Source organism: Conger conger, chromosome 1 (genome assembly GCF_963514075.1).
Source record: "Conger conger chromosome 1, fConCon1.1, whole genome shotgun sequence".
Lineage (NCBI taxonomy): Eukaryota > Metazoa > Chordata > Actinopteri > Anguilliformes > Congridae > Conger > Conger conger.
The window spans coordinates 60,902,254-60,923,793 of record NC_083760.1 but is presented as its reverse complement, the minus strand read 5'-3'; the positions used below and the strand labels follow the sequence as shown (position 1 = coordinate 60,923,793).

At 45.4% G+C, this 21,540-nt stretch overlaps 1 protein-coding gene across 2 annotated transcripts in view; it reads right to left on the bottom strand.

Annotated features, from left to right (window-relative positions):
• Nucleotides 1–1,226: 1,226 nt before the first annotated feature.
• ascc3 (activating signal cointegrator 1 complex subunit 3) overlaps nt 1,227–21,540 on the bottom strand; it is a 244,015-nt gene continuing 223,701 nt past the window's right edge. For both annotated transcript variants that reach the window (XM_061237731.1, XM_061237739.1), the window contains exons 37-42: nt 17,571–17,795; nt 11,831–11,982; nt 11,026–11,176; nt 6,427–6,633; nt 3,272–3,447; nt 1,227–2,694 (exon numbers count right to left, since the gene is read on the bottom strand). In XM_061237731.1, the coding sequence (XP_061093715.1) occupies nt 2,553–2,694; nt 3,272–3,447; nt 6,427–6,633; nt 11,026–11,176; nt 11,831–11,982; nt 17,571–17,795 (1,053 nt within the window). In that variant the 3' untranslated portion in view covers nt 1,227–2,552. The remainder of the gene's footprint in view (nt 2,695–3,271; nt 3,448–6,426; nt 6,634–11,025; nt 11,177–11,830; nt 11,983–17,570; nt 17,796–21,540) is intronic.

The following is a 21,540-nucleotide window of genomic DNA, read 5'->3' as shown; positions in this document are numbered from 1 at the left end:
TTTTTTTCCTCCCTCGAAATGAGGAGTAGCTACACAATTATCTCAAGGTATATATATATATAAAAACATAAATGCCGGGGATCAACACATAACACGTCGATATCTCACCATCCAAAAATAACGGCATGCCAGAACATCAACATCTAGTGGCGTTCCCATGACTTTCCACCTTGACTTTTTGAGTATGTCCGGAAAGGGTTTTTTATTTACAGCCCATTGAAATTAAATTGGCCTTTAATACAGCATAGTGGTGCAAATGGATCTTTACTACATATTAAACAAATAATTAAAACACATTATTATTATTATTATTATAGAGAATAATATATATATATATATAAATTTATATATATATATATATAAATTTAAGCACAAAAGCATTAAATGTTTCTTTTTACTAAACAAGTAAATTCCTTATTACTAGAGCACAGCAATATATGTTACAATGATTAAGAATAGACACTTTATCGAAAAATAATTTACTGTCACAATGAGAACTTAAAAAAAGCATATGAATATTAAAAGGGCAAAATACATCAGTTTAATGAGAAAGATATTGTTTGCTAAATGTTGTAAGAATATCTCCAAATGAACATAAAAAGGATGGTTCACTTTTCTTCTGTGTATTAACACTGACTGGGCCACTTTACTGAAGTGGAAAACCTAAAAGACTTTCCACACTCCAGGATACTAAACCATATAAATGTTTTAGTAGTTTTGCTAAAATAATATTACTGAATGACTTTAAGCAGCATGATGAGAGAGAAGAGATTACAGCCCTGCGTGGCTGTAAAAATGTTCTGAGCTCAGCAGAAATAAAAATGAAAAAGACCATCTCAGGACTGAAACTTCCTCCCGTTGCATGGTAACTAAAGTCAGCTTAACTCGACTTGACCTCAAATGCCTGTCTACATCAGAGACTGATTCGGAGAACGCTGGTTCAGAAACAGGAGAACTTTATATGATTTCAGTCAGTCACGGTGGTAATGAGTGCACTTGGTTCAGCACCCTTAAACCTGATCTCTTCTCACATGTAAATAATGATATTGGGATATTGAGTGCAGGGGTCCTAATAAAAATGTAAAGGTAGATACAAACATACAATTTTCACACTATGCATTCCCAGGCGCAGTTAGATCGGAGTAACCACAAACAAGTAGTGCTTTCAAAGTAAATTTTATTTCAATAATGATATTTAATATTGCAATATTACTGTAATGCAATTACAGTACAAAACAAACATGCTCTTAACTTTCCATTTTACATTTTGAGATTTTCATTCAAAGATATGCAGTATATATGGGGTGGGTGGGTGGGTGTTGAGGGGGGGCAAAATATTATTTTGAACCAGATGGCACACAATGTAATCTAACATTTTCTGCATTTGGGTGTCGCATAATTACGGCTGTTTGTGCAACAACACCGAGAGCCATTTTAAGAATTATTCTAAAGGAAGCCACCACTCTGAGGCACTATGGGTCAATAACAATATGGACTCTGCAGAACCAGTGAATAATTTTCAGAGCAGATGTGATAGTTTGGCACATGGAGGGAACGCATGACCCACACCTGCAGCACATTCCTTAACCCTGTGTTAAATAACTGCATCCAGGTTTCTCATGTTCAGTGAGGCAACTCTATAAATTTCCCCCACAACCCGCAGACTCGGGGGCTGTGACTCCAATCCTATGTGCACCAGAATTACGATCTTTAAACCACAGCTTAAAGATATTTCAAATCCAACCAAAATATTTTACAATCATGCTCCTCTCCGAATGACAGATTAGATTTATCAGAAACAAATCAAGCACTGTTTTATAGTTCGTTTTTTATGGCCTGTCAAAAAGACACTTTATACTTCAAATGCACCTATATTCAGAGAGAAAACCAGAAAAAAATACATAAATAAGAAAAGTTGCACAGCACTTAAATTTTCAGGATGAAATGTTTTTATGCGAATATTTAATGATTGAATGGAATTAGGCATGCAAAGCTAAAAGTGTGTACAGATGGAACTATGGAACTGTTCAAAAAAACAAAAAACATGCTGGTTTAATATAAGGACCAGCAAAAACAATGCAAACCTCACAGTGAATCTTCATATCAGTCAATCAGCATTGCACAACTGAAATTCCTACATTCCACAGTCAAGACTGAACGAGATCGATTCAAGTAAAGTCAAACTTTTGTTAAGTTTTGGCCGCTATTGTGGGCATGCAAGACCCCATTGCGCTGGAGGAGTGCTTCTGGAACTGTGTCTTCAGCTGGCATTGAGAGTAAAAGTCGTGTACTTTTTTTGGAAGGTGAATAACGTACGGTTGGGGTGCTACAAACCTCCACTGCCTGTCTAAGTGGTTGAAAGCTCCAAACCCTACCCTCCACACACCAAACCTTTGTGTGTGTCTTAAAGGTCATGAGGTCAGGCAGGAGCTGTACTAAGGCAAAACATCAAGTCATTGCAATGCAGGCCTGATCTCCCATTATGACATCATCAACGTGACATCATCCCCATCATCACATCTTGGTTGGACCCAATTGAGCGCGACCACCAGCTAACAGCTCCCTTTGACACTCTCCGACACCTCGCTGTTCACCTGGGCCGAGACGCTGGGTGGCGTGACGTTCAGGTGAATGTCGTACTGCTGGTCCAGGCCCAGGTAGCTGTCACTCATCAGGTACAGTGTGTAGATACACCTGGATGGGAGGTTCCATTCGCAGTTACTTACATATTGAGGACAGTGTGCAGTGAAAAACATTCAGCGCTAGCATGCGATGCACTGTACATTACATTACATTACATTATTGGCATTTGGCAGACGCTCTTATCCAGAGCGACGTACAACAAAGTGCATACCCATAACCAGGGATAAGTTCGCTGAAAGACCCTAGAGGGAAGTACAATTTCAACAATTCAACAATTTCAACTGTACCCTAGCTATACAACAAAGAAAATTTAAAATACAAGATGTTACAAAAACTAAATGCAGACAAGTAAATTGGTCTATTAAGGAAGACAGAAATCCAGTTCATAAGCTATATTGCAGAGGAATAAATCTTTTAGTAGATTAATTGATGAGTGCTTATTGTTTAAGTGACACTAAAACACAAATACCACAGAGATGGGTCATCAATTTCAGTTGCAGCATGGAGGCAAACTTCCTACTAGACCATACACCCACACTCACTCATTGCACTGTGACTTCCAGGCTCATTTAGACCTGGTATAAACCACACCCAACCCAATCCCTAAAGCCTCCAACCCCGGCCTCACCTGCCAGTTTTCTCCGGGGTGAAGAAGGCGATGGAGGTGGTGCTGTGGTTCCGCACGTACCCCAACCTCTTGACGGCTAGCATCTCCCTCTTCTCCACCTCTCCCAGCACCAGGAACCAGCCCTCGTCCTTCAGCTTGGGGAAGCGTGGGGCCATCGCTTTGCTGTCCTGTCTCCTCTGTACTCAGAGGGGGAGGAGACTCTCCTTCAGTTAATGACTCAATCAACCAATCAGATTCTGCTGGGCATGGGAACTGTTAACAATAGTCTGCAGATGTCGTTTGGTGTGATGAAAAGATCATACTCATTAACAGGTCATATCCCGGAAATGAAGTCATGTAATACAGTCAGAACTGTGTAAATAAGGACCATAAGCCAGATAATGAATGACAAGGCAAATAATAAAAATAGTTTTGTAACTAGTACTCCTACAAGCTAATATATAGCACTGTGTAAAAGTCAAATCTTACAGTATTCTGTGTCCACCCTTTGCCTTTATTACAGCTTCCATTCTTTTCGGGAGACTTGCTTTGATTTTTTCAAAGAAATCTACAAGCATATTTTTCCATTCTTCTTGTAAACACCTCCAAAGTTCAGTTTTAGAAGCTGGTTGCATTTTCTGCTTCTCATGATCCAAGTAATCCCAAACACATTCAGTGATGTTGAGGTTTGGACTCTGAGGTGGCCAGTCCATTGTTTTGAGAATGCCACCAGCTTGATCTTCTTAGCATTGTGCTTGGGGTCATTATCTTGCTGTAGAATGAATTTGCTCCCATTCAAATTATCGCCCAGAGGGTATTGCATGATATGTTACGATTTGTTTGTATTTATCCACATTCATGTTGCCTTCAATCAAAACAAAAACACCAACTCCAGATGTTGTTATACAACCCCAAACATGCGCTGATCCTCCACCATGTTTGACTGATGGCTGTTGACATGGTTATTTCGCTTTGTATTGCTTCATCAGCGTACTTTCCGCCTTCTCTTACTTGCCGAGAATCTCAAATCTAGACTCATCGGTCCATAAACCATACTCCACATCTCAGGTATAACGTTTTGGTGCACTAGGCACAACGTTTATTCTCTTTTATTCATTTAGTTTCCCCAGAAGTGTCTTTTTGACAGCTGAACATCTTTTCAGACCCAATGCACTGACTTCTTACAGTGGGGTGGACAGAAACATCAGCAAATTTATTCAGATCTGAAGCAAGAATTGAGCTCAAAGATGAAATCTTTAATTACTGCCTTCGTGATGGTGAGAGTTTCAGTGGTCTAGCAGTTCTTGAATGGTTAGGAATCCAATTTTCACTGCATCTTGCAATCACCTTTTGAACTCCAGTTTTGGAACCTCATTAGAAATATTTAATTTTGCCCTCTTAAATGCGCATGACAAATTTGCCAGGCAGCTTGAATGTTAGAGTCATTTTTGGAGGTTCCAAGATTCCACCACTTTTGGTAACAACTTTTGTTGGGAGGACACAGCTATAACATGTTTGATGGTTGGAAGGATTTGTTTTTATAGGTAGTGGTGGAGGCTCTTCTGTCATTTTCAGTTAACAATACGCTTCTTGCAATATTTGTTGGACAAATAAAATTGCACAGAATTTCTGATTTGATGACAAAATGAATAAATGAAATGGTGGACTTTTGCACCGTACTGTAGAATGTACCCTTAGACTTACAGAGTGGTCAGTTCATCTAACAATAACAACAGAAGTACAGTTTGCTTACAAAGAAATATCATGGCATTAAAAACAACACAGCAGAATGAGACCCAGCTGGTTTTCTGAGTGGGGAAAAGATGAGATCAATTATAAAAAGAGGGAGAGAGGGGAAAAGTGGGAGGAGGGGGAGATGGACACACAGGGAAACAGAGGGGTTCAGAGAAACAACCGAAGTGAAGAAGAGAGCACAGATTGAGCAGTTAGGGGCAGTGAGGAGTTGTATGGGATGTGCCACTGCGGATAAGTAGATCTATTGACAAGCATGCACATACTGAGTGATATGAATGATGTAGATGCACAGAGGGACTATATGGGACTTTGAACTAACATCGCGTGTGAATTGACTGATTGTTTAAAGTTCCCACCTTTTTCCACCGGCTCTCAGTCTTACAGAATGTACTAGGGCGTAGCTACATCCAATTAAGCATTCTAAAAACAGAATGTTTAAGTCCTTATTTAAACCACAAAACGGGCGTATCTTTATAGTCACTATTAGATTTCCAGAGGATCAATAAAAACAGGTTTGTTTAGCACATTAGCTGCTAAGCGTGAAGAGTCTGACAAGGCAGCACAAGGTAGGTTGGGTTGGAACACCCTCGTTTCTTCTGGGGGTTTAATCTTGATGTGATTGTGATTGAGCATAGCAATGTGGACGACTTCCGCTCAGGCGGTAAGAGCTGTTGCCTGGAGGGTTGGCGGTTCGATCGCACCCTGGGTGTGTCGAAGTGTTGAATGAATGGGTGAATGAGAAGCATCAATTGTACAGTGCTTTGGATAAAGGTGCTATATACATGCCAGCCATTTACCATTTAGCACCAGTGCTACTGCATGACAATGCTAGCGCTACATAACAAAGTTTGCACTGCACTAGTCTGCAGAATTTCCTCATACAGATAGGACTTCTTCACTTTCTCTCTGGGTGAGAAGCTTTCTAAAGACATTAAATTTGATTGTACTCTGATTTTGTAATCACCCTGGTCTTAAAGGCATCCTGCCTAGCATTATTTTGTCTGTTCTCACTAAAATAAAAAATGGCATTTCTGGTGTGTTGAGGCACAGATATGTACTGACAGTACCAGGGAGCGCAGGTGCGCTCCTACCTTGTACTTCCTAAATACTTAGGAAGTATTTTTTCACACAGAGAGTGGTCATTGTGTGGAATAGCTTGCCAGGACATGGGGTGGAGGCAGAAACACTGGGAGTGTTGAAGGCCTGTCCTTGCCATAATGTCACGTTATATTATAGTATGTTATGCTACATTATCTTATGTTACAGTATGTTCTGTATGCTACAGTATGTTATGTTGTGTTACAGGATGTTATAGCATGTTATGTCACAGTATGTTATCTTATGTTGCAGTATGTTATGTTATAGTACGTTATGTTATGTCAGTATGTTATCCTATGTTACAGTCTGTCATGTTATGTTACCTTCTGGCCGCCGGCGTTGACGCGGCGCAGGTGGACCTGCAGGACGTACTCCTGGTCGGCGTGGAGGTCCAGCCAGCTCCTCTGGTCGCGGATGTTGGACACGGCGGTGGGAAGCTGCCGCTCGCTCTGCTCCTGGCTCCCCTCCCACCAGCCCTTCACACGCATCTCCACCTCCAGCACCGGCAGGTGGCTGAGGAACGCCCAGGCCTGCCGAGGGGGGAGGGGACAGGTGAGGCCACGACCGCTAAGGTTCTCTGTGTCGGGGTCAGGGTTTGCAGCCGCCACGGCAAAGCTCCGTCCTGCCGGCTCGAAGGCATGTGGGCTTCACGCACGACCTTTCACATTGTGACGTTTCTTTTAAGTTTAACCCTGCTACATAAAGTGCTGACCATAAGTATTTGGACAGGAACACAAGGGCTGTAACTCCTGTATGGTTCAGTCCACACAGTGAGGTCCGTATGTATTTGAACAGTGGTACACTTTTTGTTCTCTTGGTTCTGTACTCTAGCACATTGGATTTGAAATGAAACCATGAAAATTAGGTAAAAGTGCAGACTGTCACCTTTAATCTGAGGTATTTACATCCATATCAGGTGATCCATGTAGGAATTACATGCCTTTTCATACACAGTTGCCCCATTTTAGGGGACGAAAAGTAATTGGACAGTTGGCTTTTCAGCTGTTTCTGATTAGACATGTGCATTCAATCACTTCTTTAGTGTAGGTATAAGAAAACTTTCAGTAGATAGTCTTGATTCTAGGCTTTTGGCTGTCTTTGGAGTATATTATTGGCATTAGTCAACACAAGGACCAGATGACAGTCAGGAAAGCCATTATGAAGCTAAGAAATAAGAAGAACAGCCAGAGACATTGGCCAAACAATAGGCTTACCAAACAGTTTGGAACATAATTAAGAGGAAAGAGAGCACTGGTGAGCTCATTAATTGCAGGGGGGCTGGCGGGTCAAAGAAAACCTCTACAGTTGATGACTAAAGAATTGTCCCCATGAAGAATAAGGAACAAAACACCTGTCTAATAGATCAGAAACACTCTTCAGGAGACAGGCATGGATACGTCAGTGACAACTCTCCACAGATGACTTTACAAACAGATCTACAGAGGCTACACTGCAAGATGTAAACCACTGGTTAGCTGCAAAACACCAAGGTTACAGTTTGCTAAGTAGTACCAAAAAGAGCCAGCAGAGTTCTGGAAAAAGGTCTCGTGGACCGATGAGACCAAGAATGTTTCAGAGTGATGGCAAGAGCGAAGTGTGGAGGCTAAAAGGAACTGCCCAAGAATCAAAACAGTTATAGTTTGGCCATGTATAGCAGCCACAGGCACTGACTGACTTGCCTTCACTGATAATGTAACTGATAAGAGCAGAAGTACAAGTGTACAGAAGCATCTTATCTGCTCACGTTAAATCAAATTTTGCCAAATTCATTGGATGGCACTTCATCCCAGAGCAAGCTAACGATTGCAAACATACAGCCATGTTCTTTTTCTTGATAGCAATGTTCAAGTCAGTTAGTTTTGGTAAGCCTATTGTTTGGCACAAGTCTCTGACTTTTTTTCTAATTTTTCAACCTCACTGTAGATGTATTTAACATATGGATGGACTTCAATTTGAGGGTATTAACATCCATACGGAGCGAGGAGTGTAGGAGACCAGAAGACAGCACTTTAAAATGGTGTCACTGTTGAAGTACTTGCAGACTGCACTGTATATGATAGGAGCATTATGCACCTCTGCATCAGACTCAGATAAAGAGCACGCCTTGTACTGGAAATGCAACCTTGGCCCAATGTACAACTGCAGACCATGTATTTACAGGGGAGGATGCTCATTTTAGGGGCTCCAAAGATAAGGACAGCTACAGAAAGCTGCTTAGCTCCAGGTATTTTGGACATGGTAAGAGTGTAGCAGTTTTCCAGACATAGCTGTTCCCATGGGGGGAGGGGGGTTGTATAAAAAAAAAAAGCCCTTCCACACCCAAAGCACAAAGCTGCAGAACGACACGACCACCTGACCCCACCACTCTGCTGTCCGACACGTCTCTCCTCCGGTGAGCGGAGGGGGTGGTGGTGGTGGTGGTGGTGGTGGGGGGGGGGGCAGGAGCCTCTTTCCAGCCTGCGCCCGAGCGCTGCTACCCCACTGTGCCAGCCTGTAACCCCCCTCCCCCTCCCCGCGGGGGAGATGTGACTGCAGCCATTTCCAACTGCTCAGTCTCACCTGCTGCACGGCCCAGCGTACGCACACTGAGGGAGGGGGGGAGACTGAGCAAGGAGGAAAGATGGAGAGACAGAGGGGTTAGCACGAGATAGAGCATGAGGATGGAGGAGAGACTGAAGAATATGAGTGTGTGTGCGTATGTATGTGTGTGTATGTGTGCATGTGTGTGTATGTGTGAGTGTGTGTACATGTGCGTATATGGGTGAGTATGTGTGTGTGCCTGTGTGTGAATGTGTGCGTATGTATGTGTGCACAAATGAGTTGGTGTGTGTATGTGTGCATGTGCGTGTGTGGGTGGGTGTGTATGTGTGTGTGCCTGTGTGTATCGGTGTATAGGTAAGCGTGCGTATCAACGTATTTACAGCTTACAGAGCTCATAACACCCTCTCCCCCTCGACCCTGCTCTCCCCCCACACCTTACCACTGCTGTAGAACAGCCCAGAAACCACTGTGCTTTAACTGAACAAACCGAAAGAAAATGTGTCAAAAAACAGAGCGGAGGAGGAGTGAGAAAGAAGGACGAGTGAAAGCAGAGAGAGAGAGAGAGAGAGAGAGAGAGGGAGGAAGGGGCAGTCCGGCGTGTGGAGGTAGCCGGGGCTGCGTGTCAGTATTAAAAGCGCTCGGGCATCACGCAGCCAAACATATTTATGTGAGGATTAGCAGGCCCGGAGCGAGAGAGATGGGAACGTCCCGGTGCATGCGCTTATTTAATTAGCGGGCCCCGGGCTCCGGCGGCGAGTGGGCGGGGAGGGGGCGCGGCCTGAATACTGATGCGGGTGGTCGCCGCGGCGCCCGGCAGAGCTCATTACCGCCGCAATTAGCACTTAGATTGGCGCAGTAAACCCTCTGATTCGCGCGGTAATTGGGGATCCTGGAGTTACCTGAGAGCCTCTTGCCACAGCGCAGCGACAGATTGCGGCTGAAATGGAGGCCATTGGGTTGTGGGGGTGGGGGTGGGAGGTGGGGGGGGGGGGTAGCAACTCGCAGCAACTCAAACAAAGAGAGAAAATGGGTTGTTTTGTGTGTGTGTGTGTGTTTGTGTGTTTGTGCATGCGTGTCTGTATTATCTCTGTGTCACAGTACTTTAACAGTAATATCAAAAAAGAAAAAAATATACCCGCACACGCAATGAGAGAAGATCAAACATCAGAACTAAAGATAACCCAGTAACAAAAAAAGGAATTTTTTAAAAATACTTCATTTCAAAGAGTGATTAGTGATGTCTTACTATTGTTTCTATTTTAGTCCCGAAAAAAGCAACTGCGACTAGTTATTGAACCACTATTACCACGAGTAAGAACACAAAGAAATAAAAATAAATAAATAATAAATAATCAACATAATCAACTCAAATAATATTCCAAGCAGTGCAGTCTACCTTAAGAGAGTGACATTAATGCAGTCTTTATGCAAAGTGAGTTACTAAAGCAATCTTTAGTTAAAGTAAGCATTATTAAAGCTTTACCCTAAATGAGCCATTAAGACTGTCTTTACACTGAGCGAGAGGTCTCAAATAGTCTCCACGGAACTGCTCGGAACGGTAACACAGAAAACAGCACCAGTCACAAAAAATGTGCAGTGGAGGATAATTACTGTTTATACAGTATAATACAGTATATGAGTATATGTTTCTCCACCATGGTAATACATATTTAGCTATCAGGTATTTACATATGATGCAGGAAAAACATAAAGCTGTGCTAATACAGAGCTTTTCGGAAGGTGCAGAATGTGACTCTTGTTCAAGTTGTTGTCACTGTCAGAGCCGTAATGGAGTCACGCGTTTGGACAGCCAGTGCTTTGTGTGGCTTCCGTGAAATAAGGCCCAGCAGGTCAAATCTGAGCCGGAACAGACATGGAAGTGTTTCCTTGAACTTCAAGAGTCCTGTTCTGTGAGCTCCTGAGGTAAGCATTACTCCATTCGGAAAGGTAGGCAATCCTTTTTAATATACGTGCAGAAATACCAAATAAACCTCTATTGACTGATTTGCATGAATGGATAAGGTCTGGGACAAAGCTATGTGTCATACACTCACAGAAAAAGGGCTATTTGGCTAATTCACCTTTTTAGTCCTTTATGGAACCTATCATACTGTAGGTGTGAGATGTGATAGCTCTCAGACAGAAATACATTTTGCCTGACAAAGAACCCTTGAACTAGATATAGACCGTCAATGGAATCACAGGGTACTTTTTGGTTCTGTTTGCGTGTACGTTGTGTGCACAACTTGAGTGATGGCTGCATGTATACCGAGGGAAACTCATTAAACACATTCTCCCAATAAAGGACACACACACACATCCTTTATAGGGTCCCTAGAAACACACAATTTCCCGCTTGCTGGAAGGCGGACGAGCGTTACCTGGGAAACCTGGCTGTGCTGCAGTCCGCTCCCCACGATGCTGTCGAAGGTGCTCTCCCGGCCGTTACAGGCCGCCACCAGCTCAGGCAGCCCCTCCATTGGGCCCTGGTATCCTCTGGCCCCGCCCCTCGCCTGCCCGGGGTTCCACTTCCTGTCACAAAGATGAAGAAGAAGAAGATGAGAACCGCGGTCACGCGGCAGGACCGCCCCCGTCGCCGCGGCGATGTGAAAATCCCGCTAATGCCGCAGGCGGGGGCCTCCACCGCGGGGGCCGTTCGCTTGGCTCATCCCCTCTTTCCATTTTTATTGTGTTTTACAAACGAGGCGTCCCTCCAGGATGCCTGTCCTGAAATTGGCATTACGCGCATGAAAAGACCCCGTGTTTAAGGATGGGGCTCCCGCCTCCTTCCCCGCCAAACCGGGGCGGGCCGTTTGAAGGCCGCGCCCGCTAAGTGATGCTAATCGTGTTTGCAGAGTTTCAAAAGCGCCCGAGAACGGATTAATACCTGATTTCTCCACTGCGGCCATGTCAGAATGTAGCAGGGGAGGGTGGGTAATAACCCCGCAGTGAAAGCACACAGGCGACACGGGCGGCGGTGGCGGTGAGCCGAATGGCTCCGGAATGCAAATGGGGGACGCGCTTTCACCCCTCAAAGTGCGTAAGCCTGTAGCGAGGCGTTTGGGGCTTGTTCCTGATGCGCTGGGCCGGTTTCTCCGCTAACAGTCGTCAAACCGGAGGAGGGAGGGGAGATGACAGGTGTGGAATTCTGAGTGTGTGTGTGCATCTGTGTGTGAGTAAGGGTACCTGAACAGGTAGAGGTCCTGCTGTTCAATGTTGGGCAAGGTGAGTAGAGAGGAGTCGTGGAGCCACCTGCCCTGTACAATCATCTGCACCAGGTTACACACACTGAGCACAGTGACCAGCCAGCCCTCACTGGCTGAGACATCCAGCATGGCCTAGAGAGAGAGAGAGAGAGAGAGAGAGAGAGAGAGAGAGAGAGAGAGAGAGAGAGAGAGAGAGAGAGAGAGAGAGAGAGAGAGAGAGAGAGAGAGAGAGAGAGAGAGAGAGAGAGAGAGAGAGAGAGAGAGAGAGAGAGAGAGAGAGAGAGAGAGAGAGAGAGAGAGAGAGAGAGAGAGAGAGAGAGAGAGAAAACACATAAGAAAACACATGCATGCAAAAGGACATAAACACACACACGCACACACACTCACACACAAGCAACAGGCCACACACACACACACACACAAGCAAGCAACAGGCCATACACACACACACACACACACAAGCAACAGGCCATACACACACACACACACACACAAGCAAGCAACAGGCCACACACACACACACACACACACACACACACACACAAGCAACAGGCCATACACACACACACACACACAAGCAACAGGCCATATACACACACACACACACACACACACAAGCAAGCAACAGGCCACACACACACACACACACACACACACACACAAGCAACAGGCCATACACACACACACACACACACACACACACAAGCAACAGGCCATATACACACACACTCACATAAAACAACACATGCATGCAAAAGGACATATACACACAAACACACACACACACACACACACACACACACACCCTGACAAACATAAACATGGCAATGGACATACACAGACACAGGACAGTGTATGTGTGAACACACTTAAACGCACACAAGAAACGCACACTGACACAAAGGGACGCATACGTGCAAACACACATGCACACACATACTAACCGTAAATCAGACACACAAAAGCACACGTTCTCCCCCTCACACACGGACACACACACGCTCAGTCAGAGTCCGGTTGCCATGGTAACAACATCGCCCTGAAACAAGGAGGAAATCAGTGCGGTTGCAAAGGCCGTCCAGGAAGGTCAAGGGTCACCTAGACCCTCCCCCTCAATTAGTGAGAAAATGGCTGCCTCATAAAAGATGCTCATGATGCCAGATTTCTGCAGCACCGCAAATTACACAAAGGCCAAACGTCCAGGTGCTCCCATCCTGTCATTGCCACAACGCTCTGCTAATGTCAGGAGAGGGGGTGAGCTTCAACCATCACCTCAAACCTTCAGACGACTGGAAAATGAGAAAGAGAAAGAGTTCATGAGCAGCCCAAGGCTACTACGTGAGGGAAAACTACACACAAACTGGAACAGTCAGGGACAAGTGGCCCTGTGTGCTTAAACACACACTGTTTGTTAGGGCCTCAGGGTCGTGGTGGCTGAAACTCACAGCAGTGCAGACAAACCGAACTGGCCCACAATCCTTTGCCAGGTCATGAACTTCACAAGAAAACTGGTGGCTGCTTGTATCATTACCTTATGTTCCGGGAAATTAGTGTGTATGGTGATACTGTACTGGTGCAGCTCAACATTAACAATTTACGACATGCGCGCGCATTCACACGCACACACACACACACACACACACCCCGGCACACTCACATTTTATCATGTGTCCAAGTCAAACATAATCATCATCACTATATTGTCTGACATGAAGACTTTTAAAGAGATGCTACACACAAATCAATGAACATCATGATCTAGGAGTATGTGCATTCAATTCACAGTTGTCCCTAACTGATGATGCCTTTGTCAACATTACCTTATTCACAGCACCTACCAAAGATGGTCCAACAACCACCCCTTCTTCACCAAGATCGCTTCTTCTCCCTAAATACCAGCCTATCTTCTTACACAACAGTGGGTATGCTAGAATGTTCTACTGTGTTAGCAAAAGCATGAAGGAGAAACAAAGACTTAAACCGCAACGTTCCTGTAAAACACATGAAAGAGGAGGAACACACAGAAGAAGGTGACAGTCCGTGTAACGTGAGACACGTTGAAGACCGGTGGCTTTGCCTCATCTGCCCTGTCTCGAAGCAACAGCTGCCACATCTCTCTTTCTCCCTCTCTCATTTCCTTCCCCCTCTGCCTCCTGCCCCTCCTCTCTCCCTGTCCCCTTTTCCTGGCTCCCTCAATCCCCCTCCCTCCCTCCCTCTTGCCCCTCTCTCCGTCCCCCCCCATTTCTCCCTCCCTCCATTTCCTTGGCTCAGTTTCTCTTCCTGTCCCTTTCCCCCCTTTCTCTCTCCTTTTTCCCCCCTCCCTCTTGTGGCCCTCTTTCTCTGCCCCCTCTTTTTCGCTCCCTCCCTCCTCCTGAACCTTCTAGAACCCTCATCCTCAAAAGGTTATCTCTCGCCGAGCTCAGCTGCGCTCTAACAAACTTAATTAATCAAAAAGTCATTTCCTGGCTGTAACTATGACTAAAAAGCGCCTCAAGTGCGCCAGCAAGCCCACAAGTTAATCAAAATGCTAATGCAGTACAAATTAAAGTTGTGATTAACATTTCACAGTAGCTGCTTGAGCAAATTGATCACACAAATGGGTTAGACATTACTCATGTCCTCTGGCACTCCCGCCTCGCGACGGGGAGAGAGAGGGAGGGAGGGAGGGAGGGAGGGGACGGAGGGGACGGAGGGACACGGAGGCCGCACGACACCCCCAAACTGTCCACCGTGTAGGGAGGATCATGGGGGATTATAGGACAAAATACACTTCTGTTTGAGAAGACAAAATGGCTGTACTCTGTGGGTGCCTGTTAGAGTGGTGTGTGTGTATGTGCGTGCTTATGCCTGTGAGAATGTGTGTGCACGTGTGTATAAGTGTGCGTGCGTATGCCTGTGAGTCTGTGTTTGCGTGTGTGTAAGGGAGTGTATGTGTGTTGTTTGAGCATATAGTGCGAGTCCATCTATATGACAATAGGGTGTGTGTGTATCGTAAGATCAGAGTGGACACAGGAGAGAAGAGTGTGAGGGTGGTGTGTACTTGTGTGTGCGTGAGAGTGTACGTACAGTGAGATCAGAGTGACACAGGAGAGAAGTGTGTGAGAGTGTGTGTGTGTGTATGCCTGTGTGATTGTGTCTATGGGGTGTGTGTGTGTATAAATGCCTATGTGATTGTGTCTATGGGGTGTGTGTGTGTGTGTGTGTGTGTGTGTGTGTGTGGGTGCCTGTGTGAGTGTGTGTGTGTCTATGGGGTGTGTGTGTGTGTGTGTGTGTGTACGTGTGTGTGTGTGTGTGTGTGTCTATGGGGCGTGTGTGTGCATGTGTATGTGTGTGTGTGTGTGTGTGTGTGTATGTGTGTGTGCAGTGGGATCAGAGTGGACACAGGAGATAAGAGTGACAGTATTTCCATAGCCTACCTCAGCAGGAGCCCAGTAAAGTAGCCACATGGACAGGCATGGACAATCACTAACAGATATGGACAGCATAGATAATCAGTGGCACACCTAAGGCATGGACAATCGCTGACAGATCTTCAGGCATGGAGAACTACTACAACATGCGCAGGGCATGGGGAATGGTCAGAGAGCCCACAGGCATGGCCAATCGCTAACAGATTCACCAGTCTGTGCTCCAGGCATTAACAATCCACAGCACCACCCGCCATCTCTGCTGTCATGTGACCAAGTGAAGTCTGGCTTACTGGTTAGTAATTAAAGAGGCCCCTCACCCATTCATATATACATACAGTACGCACACAGGTACACTCACACACGGACAAGCATAAACAAACACATACACAACATAATCTCAGGTAGGAACACACAACACTAAACCGCATGCGTGCACACACAACACTAAATCACACGTGCCACATTTTCACATGCTTGTGCAGATAGCTTTAAGTGTCGTACACAAGAATGCCTGCACACAAACACACACACAGACAGACAAGTGCACACAGAAAGGTAATGCACTTTGAGTTATGATAGGTGTTATATAAATCACTATGACTGTTTGTAAATGAAAATGAATTTCATAAAGTGAAAGGAGAATTTATGCTGAGGGAAATCACCCCCAGAGCGTATGCCACCACACACACACACAGCAGAAATACTTGAACATGTTCCCACTGCTGGGCAGATACAATTACACAGTGCCCAGCAGACTCGCTGTATTGCTGTGTCTGTGTCCATCCTTCTAAAGCCTGGCTGAATAACACAGACCAGGTAAAGAGGTAAGATACGAGGACAGGGGAAGTGACACGGTGATCTTCACTTGGTAAGTTAAGAAGAGGAAGCACAGTCCTGGAGCTAGAACTTGTTGGTTCCCGTAGTGCTTTAGTACACAGCCAGGTCTGAGCAAACTCAAGTCCAAATGTCTGACAGGAGAAAAAAAAAACAGCAGCAGGTGAGTATGTATTAAAAACATGGGCTGAGGTCAGAGCGTGGACTTGCTTCCTGCTCCCAGGTCACATGACCTTATGATACGGTGTCCTATTGGTCGCAGGACCTTTGAGCTCAAAGGAGAGGAAAGCTTTATTTTAGTGATGTCCTTGGCCCCTGTCACTGGCTTGAGGACAGCAGTAACACACAGCGCTGGAAATGGCAGTATGCACACGTACAACGGTGTTTAATACGCTCCCTGGGGCGCCTGAAGAACACCTTGCTCCCTTTAACAGCTGCTTCAGCTGCAGCATCGTGTGGTGGCTACTCTGACGAACGACCGCAGAGAGTAAAGAAGGTGGACGCCACAGACACGGTTCCACATGTGCAGTTACGTAAGTTCAGAAGAGCGGGTCTTAAGAGCGGGTTGTTGGTCGACTAAGAGTTACACATTCATTTAATATAATGGCTCTCGTGAACCTGTGCTGCCTCCACTTGAGGCTGATGGGTGTTAACAAGCAGCATTCAGTGACTTTTTACACCCGGAGTCAAAAACGCTTGTTTTCTCCCAAGAAGTTTCACATCTTCACAGCTTATTCACAGCTAATTGTACCATTGAAGTTAACGAAAGGTCAGGAAAATGCCATAATAAGGGCACACTCACACATACATTCACACACAATGCACACATGAACACACAAACACACTCAAACACACACGAACACATAAACACACAAACACACATGCACAACATACACAAACACACACATAGACAACGATGCCTGGAGTAGCCTCCTGGTTCCAAGCTGTCTTCTGAAGTCTTCAGTCTTGATGTGCAGATACTTCCAAAGACTGTTAGGCCACCCCCATAATCACTTCAAGCAGCCTTTCTATTAGGGGTTTAGGGGGGGTGGGGGTGGTTAGTTGGGGGATTTCCCCAAGCAGACATTTGAGAGCCCCACCCCACCAGCACATGGAAATGTACTCTCGGCCAGGCCCGGGGCAGGTTTTATGATGGATGAAAGTAAAGTATTTGGCTTGGATCACAATGAAGGACCCTGACAGCAGGCTGTGGAAACTGTGTGTGTGTGTGTGTGTTGGGGGGTTTGTTCCGGGAGTGTATACACTGCTGGGTGTGTAAGACTAGGGGGACAGTCCTTATGCTCCCAACTTCTTCTTTACCTCCACCACACCTGAGGACCTTCCCATCTGAAGTTTACAAACACAAACGCACTCTCTCTCTCACGCACATACAAGCACACCCGCATATATACACACACACACACACACACACACACACACACAAGCACATACAAACACGCACACACACGCACACACCTGGCAGATGCGGATGGCGTTGTCCAGCACGGTCTTGGTGTCAGTGCCGTAGTCGCTGCAGGGCAGTGGGGCCCGGCTGAAGTGGGCCTGCAGCAGCAGGTGGGTCTTGGTGTGAGCGCTGTCGTACGTGTGCGGGTTCACCTCCAGGGGGAGCCGGCGAGCCAGCTCGCTGTTCAGCTGGTCCTCGTTGTGTCTGACTGGCAGCTCAGCATACTCTTCTGCGTCCTGACCAGAGAGAGAGAGGGAGAGGGAAGGAGAGAGAGATCAAAGAACAGACCGAGGAGAAACCAAAATCCCCTGTGTGAGAGCCTCTTCCCTTCAGAGATCACCCACAGCCATGTCAGCTGGGATAAGCCTGTTTCTAATGGGAGTCTTTGAGGCACAGATACAGTTTCTGTTCCCTCTCCATGTTGGTGGTTTGTGAGGCACAGATACGGTTTCTGTTCCCTCTCCATGTTGGTGGTTTGTGAGGCACAGATACAGTTTCTGTTCCCTCTCCATGTTGGTGGTTCGTGAGGCACAGATACAGTTCCTGCTCCTTCCTTATGCTGGTGGTTCCACACGGCCCAGGTATGCTGGGAATGCAGCGGTCGATTGCAGCTCGTTACAGAAACGGCTGCAAACGTAAATACTTTTATTTTGTGTACCTTCGACAGAAATATATATACGCACAAACTGAACACGGACTGGAAATGGGATACTGTGGGCAGGATGCAAAAGCTGCCTCAACCAACCAGTCGCTTCTCGATCAATATTAAACAAAACCTCAACGAGTACTCCACAACTTTATCCTTACCTACCGTATTTTCACAGTTGAGTTTTAAATTTATGTTTCAGAGTGGAGCACCTCTGTCAGTTTTGTCCACCTCACAGAAGCTCCAGTGAGGCTCAACATCTGCCAGGGCGGTGTGTTCCCTTTATGATGCCTTATGTGAGCTCTCCGGATTACGATGGATCAGTATAACAAATGAGGTTTAAATCATGCGGTGATATGCTAGGACTGGCGGAATGCCCAATTTCATGGCACTAACCTAAGATGAGTCATCTGAACCATCACAACAGCGAATAGGACGCTCCCGACTCTTAAAGCGATCCAGCTCTCGGCATTTCACTGCCTCAACCGGGTATCTCTGCCTACAAGGCAGGCTCTTTGTTCATATAGTTATCTGAAAGCTAATGGAACCTTTTTTAATATAGAGCTTGGCTATATAATACTACAGTTTACAGTGGAATTAGGAAAATTAATAAAGCAGTCACACTGAAATAAGAGCAATCATACAAGCAATATGCTTATCTTGATCTTGAAGGTGGCATACTTGTATTGTAATTTGTAGTACAACACATACATTGTTAGTGCATGGTTCCCCTACTTGGCTATGCAGGAAACTACTGACTACCCTATTAGCCCCTCCCCTAGACAATTGGACATCTCCAGTGGTCGACCGGCCATGGAATACTGCATCTTTGGAACTAATTTCAAGATCTACATTTAACACTAATTCACTATAAAATATAATATACTATAATATAATATAAATAACAATATAATATAAAAGCATAATAAACTATACAATATAATAGCTAAAATGTATATTGTTCATAATTGTATTATGACACTAGTTACAGAAGTGGAACAGGACGAAATAGCGGGATTAGCAGTGTGAAAGACTGTTTCTGCTACACTGGCTAATAATATTAAAAAACCAAAGGATTTCTGAGAATTAAAAATTCTCATTCTACTTTCAAATTAAGCACTTTGCCTTTGGATCTTGGAATTCTACCAAAGGCTGTGTACATAAACAACACAAAGGTCAGACACCAAAAGATGACTGACTCAAACAAAACATGGGTTTTAAAACACAACAATTTATTTTGTTGTGGTTCAAGTCTGGGTCACTGCCCATTTTAATGTAAAAAAAACTGCTAAGATAGAACTGTTTTTTTTCTTGCGTTAAAATGCCCACTGGTCTCATTCAGTTTGCACTTTCTCTCACAAAAATGTAAACTAATTTTATCCACAGTCAAATGAGTGCTCAATTTTTACTGCCTTCACATATTTACAGCACAGTAGTGAAAGTCATCCAATAACCTGTCAGTATGCCTGGTACTTGTTCTTTATCATATGTTAGTTGAAGGAAAGAAGTAAAATATCAGATCAGACACAGAACAACAATAAAAAAAGGTTTGATAACGGTTTGTCCGATGTGGTCATTCCGGCTGCAGATTTGGAAAGGATAAAACAAGCCTGTTGATCTGTAAGCCGAATCCATAAAACAAAACTCCCAACACTGTGGCTTTGAGTGACATTTACTCAGGAAGAACGTCGCTGCAGGAAGATCGTTCCTCTGCAGAGGATTATGGGATTTGTACAGAAATGAACGCAATGGGGAACAAGCCTCTCGCTGTCGGTCACTGTGTCTCTGACACCCCCCGCTGTCTGTGTCCTAGTGATTACACACTCTTCGCGTTTGGAAGATACGTACACACACGCGCGTGCTGGGGAAAAAAGCACACACGCACACAAACACACACAGTCACACAGATATTGGCAGTTTTGGTTAAATGATTTACAGTTCAGGCCTGATATATATATGTATATGCATATATGTCCCACACATGCACACACTCTAGTGAACGGATGCATACACAAACACACGGCGCAAGGGGTCAGGTCAAAATGTCAAGGGATTGGCTCGGCTAGGCATGGTTGCGGTAGCGTTAGGGGGCTGTCGCTAGCTCTGTGATATTAGTGAAGCCCATTAGAAGTTACTCTTTAACGGCAGAGATGCCATGGGTCACACACTTCTTCTCTGGTTAGTGGCATTCATTCTGACTTTCGCCACAAAAATAGTGTGATTCGGGCATTTTCTGTGAATGTAAAAATGTTGTTCTTTGTGTTAACCTCCATTAACTTTCCGCTGCGTGGAGCGGTGGCACGGTGCAGGAACGTTGTTAACAGCGTTTACGTGGCGAAACGTAAACAATGGACTGAATCGGAGGCGGCAGATGGAAGCTAAGACGCTCGCGCCCTCCGGAGGGACGAGCACCCTTCTGTACCGCGGCACACACGCGGGCTCACGGACGGTTTGCAGAAGGGATTAAAAGAGAAGTTTTTACACACAGGGAGAGAGGCGGAGAGAGAGACAGGCTGAAAGGCAGGGAGGGCAGTACAGAGGGGGAGAGGATGGATGGTGGAGTGGGACAGGTGTGAAAAAGACAGGCAGGTCAGATACATACACAGAGCGGCAGGCAAGACAGCGAGGAGAGTGGTAACAGACCAGTGAGAGAAACAGAGGGCAAAGACAGATATATGAGAGAAAGAAAGCGAGGCAGAGATGTTTAAGGAGGAGATGAGGCGGGTTTCAGATGGAGTTAGTTTTGAGATGGGGAAGAGAGGTGAGATCCCCACATCTCTAGGGGGTATTGTCCCCTGCTTAGTCTAATGAACTGTAAGTCACTTCAAATATAATAAGTGCCAGCTAAATAACTATAATACAATAATATATGTGTGAGATGGAGGTGAGAGAGACACATTTGCGATGGAGGAGAAAGAGATAGGTTTGAGATTAAGAAGAGAGATACATTTGAGATGGAGGTGAGATAGGTTTGAGATTGAGGAGAGATATATTTGAGATGGAGGTGAGACAGGTTTGAGATTGAGGAGAGAGATATATTTGAGATTGAGGAGAGACACAGTTGATGGACTAATCACACGTAAGTGAGAGAGATGACAAAAGGAGGTGAAAGCGCAGGACACAGGCATGCGGAGAGGGGGACAGGAGAGGAGGAGGAGGTAGGAGGAGCGAGGGGGGAGAGGGAGAGGGGAGAGAAAGGGGGATGGCAGTGTGCTTCATTAACAGCCACACCACAGTAATTAGGGGAAATTGAGTAGCTGCGGGTCCTTTGTGCCGAGTCAAAAGGGGGTGAAGAGGGAGGAGGGGTCGACGGGGGTGGTCCCGCAAACGCCAGC